This window comes from Lactuca virosa, chromosome 5 (assembly GCF_052849685.1).
Source record: "Lactuca virosa cultivar CGN04683 chromosome 5, Lactuca_virosa_CGN04683_v6, whole genome shotgun sequence".
Classification (NCBI taxonomy): Eukaryota; Viridiplantae; Streptophyta; class Magnoliopsida; order Asterales; family Asteraceae; genus Lactuca; species Lactuca virosa.
Genome location: NC_136430.1, coordinates 321,912,141 through 321,917,541, shown reverse-complemented (window position 1 = coordinate 321,917,541; position 5,401 = coordinate 321,912,141). Strand labels below are relative to the sequence as shown.

Here is a 5,401-nt window from a genome sequence, read left to right as displayed (position 1 = left end):
TTGGTAAAAGTAGCTGGTAGCTTTTGAAATAAATAAAATTACATAAAAGGACAATTGATTAAAAATAAATAAATATATAAATATATTTTTAAGGGTAATTATGGAAATTGATTTCAAAAGCTAAGTAGCGTTTTGTTAAACGTTACATGAAGTAGCTTTTAGATTTGGAGCGTTTTGTTTAAACTAAAAGCTAAACGCTCATACTGCCAAACGAAGCTTTTTGTTTAAACTAGAGCGTTTTGTCAAAAGCTAAAAGCTAGAAGCTCCCAAACGCTTCCAAAAGCTCCGTGTCAAACACGCCCTTAATAAATATGTCATATGACAACACAACACAAAAGCAATGTGTTAGTTTAAATTAAAATCTTATAAAAACTCTCTTTCTCTCTGTCTCTCTTTAAAAAAATAGTTTTCAGATTCACAATCATTTGCTTCCACTATTTGGTGACACAGTCTTTGTTTTCTACCCACCCTTTGTTTTCTTTGACTATGTACTATGTAATTTTCAGTAGTGGGTATAAGGAAGAAAAAAATAGGTAAGTATGTAATAACCAATCCAAAACACACCACATTTAACAAATACACATATTCATAAACAACTTTATGAAGTCAATCTCTCTTTACATTACCTGATAAAGTACATAACCATCTACAAAGTAAATAAAAAAATTAGGCTGCAAAATTCATATCTACATACTATATTGCTAAAAACGAAAACAATAAATGATTTTATTTATTACTGATTTTAGTTAACGTATACATATTTTTCCGTTGATATTGTACATTAGTAAATATAAATACTTGTGAATATAATTACTCATGGGTTACACTTCTTCATAAATAAAAACGGTTCAGAATTTTTTTACTATAAATAAAATAATAAAATAACTTTTTGTATATCATTGAGATGTTTGTACTGTTTCTTTGTTGTCTATAATAAAAATCAAATCTTTTGTTTAGAAAATATTCCAATGTCATTATCTTCCCATTCTGCAAGCCAATTAATAAAAACCAAAATATATAAAAAGCAACAGAAAATGTGAATTAACAAAAGCTTTATACAATTTCTTTTTTAAAAAAGAAGAAATATACATATACCCGTATTTACAGAAAATGTAACAGGTGTGATGCATATTTTTTAAAACTTTTATGAAGCTTTATTGAAGCAATTCCAACTTGGACCATTGTGCCCCAATACAAAAAATTACCATTCTACCATTGGCATAATAACATATTACCTTTTTAATGAGTAATTTACCACTAGAACAAAAAATTATCACAGTTACAAAGTATGTTGCCCAAAATGGCAGTTAGAAGATGATACATTGCTATTTTCTACAATTCATCCAATTCTTTTCAATATTTCTTCTCATTTCATTGACTTTTCAAATTTTTTGCAGAAATATGGCTACTTCAAAGATAACATTCATAAAAGACATTGACCCAGTCAATTCGGATGTCACAATCACAGTAAAAGTATTGAAGTTATGGACACTCAATTCTAAATTTGATGCTAACGAAAAGTACTCCATCGAAATGATTTTCTTGGATAATTGGATGAACAGGTATATTCTTAAAATTTTAACATTTGGTAATTGTGTATGCTAATTATAATTTTTGTACAAAACTATATGAATTTTATCATTCATTTTTTTTAAATATACCCTTTGTTGACAAATTGCTAATTTTGTGTTGTATATTTTTTAGGGATCTCTAATTCAAGCTAATGTTTTCCAAAACTTATTTTATAAGTTTAAAAAAAGTCTTCGTGAGGGATATGCTTATGAAATTACCAACCTATCTGTTGAAAAACACAATCCACATCCGAATTCTACCATCTTTTCTGATCTTCCAAATAAAATTACCTTTGTAATGGAAACAGAAGTTAAGGATTCTCTTGATTTTCCGGGAAATGTTTTCGGATTATCTTTTGTGTTCAAGGAAGTATTTCAAAACCTATGTTAAACTCTTATGTTTGTTTTACTTATCAAATAAAGTTGTACTTATTTACCATCCAGAATCAAATGCTTTTTTACAGTTATTAATTTTTTTGGTGTATAATTTTTTTTAACTTACCTCCCGTGGTTTCCACGTGTTATAACCTAGTTTTGTAAATATTGAAGGGGTCATCCAGGAAAATGAAATAAAATCCTAAAATCACCTTCCTTCCGGTGAATACTTTTTTGGGAAAATAACTTATAAGACCAACAAGTTTCCAAACCATTCAAAAAACCCCAATTCTGTTTTGTCTATACAAGAAAACCCAACTCACTTAACATTTTGTCTAAAATAGCCAACTAACTTACACTTTTGTTCAATTTTTATTAAGGTCAACCGGCTAATGAAAGTCAATGAATGACATGACTTATGACGTGAAATTAAATATCTGGAAAATAGCTTGTAAGACCAACGAAGTTACGAAACCGTTCAAAAAACCCCAGTCATGTTTTGTCTGTTCTAAAAAAATCCAACGGACTTAACCTTTTGTCTAAAAAAACCCAACGGACTTACGTTTTTGTTCAATTCTTATTAGAGGCAATTAGATTCATTAGGTATACAATTAGTTGGAAAATGACATGACATCATATGCAATGACATGAAATAAATATATTAGAGTTACCCTTTATATATCGATTTAGGGTTTGGAGAAGAGAAAAACGAATGGTGTATGTGTTCGTTCTCTTGTAATGGCTACTTCTTCTTTTTCCTCTCATTTATTGATGTCCAACTCAATACCTACAAACAAGATCTTTGATGATGCAAACCCTTGTGGATGTTGACGCCCTTCTCGGATTTGGACATCTAGAACGAAGGTTCATCTAGAGAAACAGTTTAGGGTTTGTTTGAACAGATGGGTAAGTATAATTGAAAGCTTTAACATGTCCATCTTCTATCTATTTGGTTGATTATCTTAATAAGTTTTTGTTTTTGAAGGAACCAAACAAATAATTCTTGTCTTTGAAGGAACCAAACAAATAGATTGAAGAGGGACATGATAAAGCTTTCAATTAAACATACCCATATGTTCTGGATGATCCTCCGTTCTAGATGTCCAGATCTGAGAAGGGCGTCCACATCCACAAGGGTTTGCATCATCAAATATATTCTTTGTAGATCTTGAGTTGGACATCAACGATTGAGAGGAAGAAGAAGTAGTCATTACAAGAGATCGAACATAGACGCCGTTTATTTTTCTCTTCTCCAAGCCCTAAATCGGTATATAAAGGTCAATTATAATATGTTTATTCCATGTCATTAAATGTAATGTCATGTCATTTTCCAACTAGTTGTATACCTAATGAATCCGGTTGTCTCTAATGAGAATTGAACAAAAGCGTAAGTCTGTTGGGTTTTTTTTAGACAAAAGGTTAAGTTCGTTGGGTTTTTTTGAACTGACAAAACATGATTGGGGTTTTTTTGAATGGTTTCGTAACTTCGTTGGTCTTACAAGTCATTTTCCCGATATTTAATTTCACGTCATAAGTCATGTCATTCGTTGGCTTTCATTAGCCGGTTGACCCCAATGAAAATTGAACAAAAGTGTAAGTTAGTTGAGTTTTTTTAGACAATATTAAATTCGTTGGATTTTCTAACAGACAAAACATAATTGAGGTGTTTTGAACGGTTTGAAAATTTCTTTGGGCTTATAATTCATTTTCCCATACTTTTTTTTCTTCAATACCTTCAACATTCTCTGCTTCTTCTTCATCACCAAGAATAAATATGGGTTTTAAATTTGAAGATTCATTTGTACGTAAACACAATGAATATGTTTGGGTTTAACTTGCAATTTTCGGAAATGGTTTTCTTGAAGAATGTCAGTTTCGCAACTTCCCATGTTCTTTAGTTATAATTTCATATTATCCAAGAACGACACATGTAATCTTACTCAATCTGGAGCATAATTTTATAATCTTTACTCTTTTATGTGGTTTGGAGAAGTATTTTATAGCTTTCTTGTCTGGAATTTAGTTATTCATAATTTTTTTTAGCAAATCTTTATTCTCTGTACTTTTTAGCACTTTGGTGAAATTCTTCTCTATATAAATATATATTTATATTCTTGTTAATGATTCAAGAAAACATTGTATAATTAATTAGTTTTAATCAAAATTCTCAAACTTTGAATACCCAGTTCATACATCATTATTCATATTTTTCTGCAAATTTTGAATGCCTATAAAGTTATATCCTTCCATCATCTTTTAGGGTTTTCTCTGTTCCTTTATTTCTAAAGCTAAGTAGGGGATTTGGAATTGTCCTCTGATTTCTTTTTATATTTATGTAAAGTTCGAGAAATCAAATATTATTTGCAACATTTCTCATTCTTGTTAAATTTCTAGTTTACATAATCTGGGGAACACTTAGAAAAATGGATGAAAAACAACTCGATTTGAATGCGCCTCTACTCTCAGTTAGACGATTATCAAAAACCTCTTCTAAATTAGAAGGATTATCTAACAATTCCAGTAGAAAATCAAGGCCAACAAGACAATAATCCCTACCAGTTCCTCGATCCTAATGGGAACCCAAACCAGAAGGCACAAAACCAACAACAATTCCGTTTACCTGGAAACAAATCTCCGGAAAAGCGAAACACCGGAAAAAATCCGAGAAAAACACGTCCAAATTTTCCCGACTGATGAACGATGTTCATCGTGATGTCATTGAAACACTTTCGGTGTCGTTTTCCTGCAATTTTAGTGAACAAAATAGCAATTTGGAATCTTTTGTTTTCTTCAAATGTACAAACTCGTGATTATCTGATGAATCAGTTTTTACCTGCAACAAAATCTATGATTGTTGAAACCCCACAATACGTTGTGAAAAAAACGAGAAGCTCTTATTCTTGAGCCTACTAAGTATGTTAATAAGGTTTATAGTAGGGAACTCAGGCCTTTGTTGCTTGAAAATATTCGATTAATTCAGTTTCACCTTATAATCATGAAATTGATAAAGAAATTAATGCGACTGATGACACCAAGAAGAAATCGAGTAGAAAGGGTTTTGGGTTTTTCCTTCGTCGAATATGCGTAAAACATAATTCTTGCCACTCGAGTCCAACTAGTGTAATACCGGGTGAACGGGTTAACCAATAAATAAATTATTATTTATTGTTTATATAATATAAAGTTCAAACTGAAACCAATATGGATTCGTTAAAAATTCAAGTAAACTCATATTATTGACTAAAGAAAATAAGCATGTTGCTATTATCGGTTAAAAAGATAAGTACGGTGCTATTATTGGTGAAAAAGATAAGTATGTTGCTATAATTGGTTAAAAGGAGAAGTATGTTTTTTTATTTGACAAAAAGATAAATATGTTGTTATTATTAGTTAAAAAAGTTAACTATGTTGCTTTTATTAGTTAGAAAGATAAGTCAAACACTCATATAAGGCCA

The 5,401-nt window shown here is 30.3% G+C and overlaps 1 protein-coding gene across 1 annotated transcript; it reads left to right on the top strand.

Annotated features, from left to right (window-relative positions):
* The first annotated feature begins 486 nt into the window (after positions 1-486).
* LOC145113149 (uncharacterized) lies at positions 487-1,962 on the top strand. The gene is made up of 3 exons (XM_079049269.1): positions 487-533; positions 1,398-1,596; positions 1,705-1,962. The coding sequence occupies exons 1-3, from the start codon at positions 487-489 to the stop codon at positions 1,960-1,962; spliced, it is 504 nt and encodes a 167-aa protein (XP_078905395.1).
* Positions 1,963-5,401: the final 3,439 nt, after the last annotated feature.

Bases quoted from the DNA above. Each gene is read 5' to 3' on its own strand.
- LOC145113149 (XM_079049269.1), top strand. From the start codon at position 487: ATGTACTATGTAATTTTCAGTAGTGGGTATAAGGAAGAAAAAAATAG. The intron at 534-1,397 runs GTAAGTATGTAA...AATTTTTTGCAG, and splicing joins TATAAGGAAGAAAAAAATAG to AAATATGGCTACTTCAAAGA. The intron at 1,597-1,704 runs GTATGCTAATTA...TATATTTTTTAG, and splicing joins TTTTAACATTTGGTAATTGT to GGATCTCTAATTCAAGCTAA.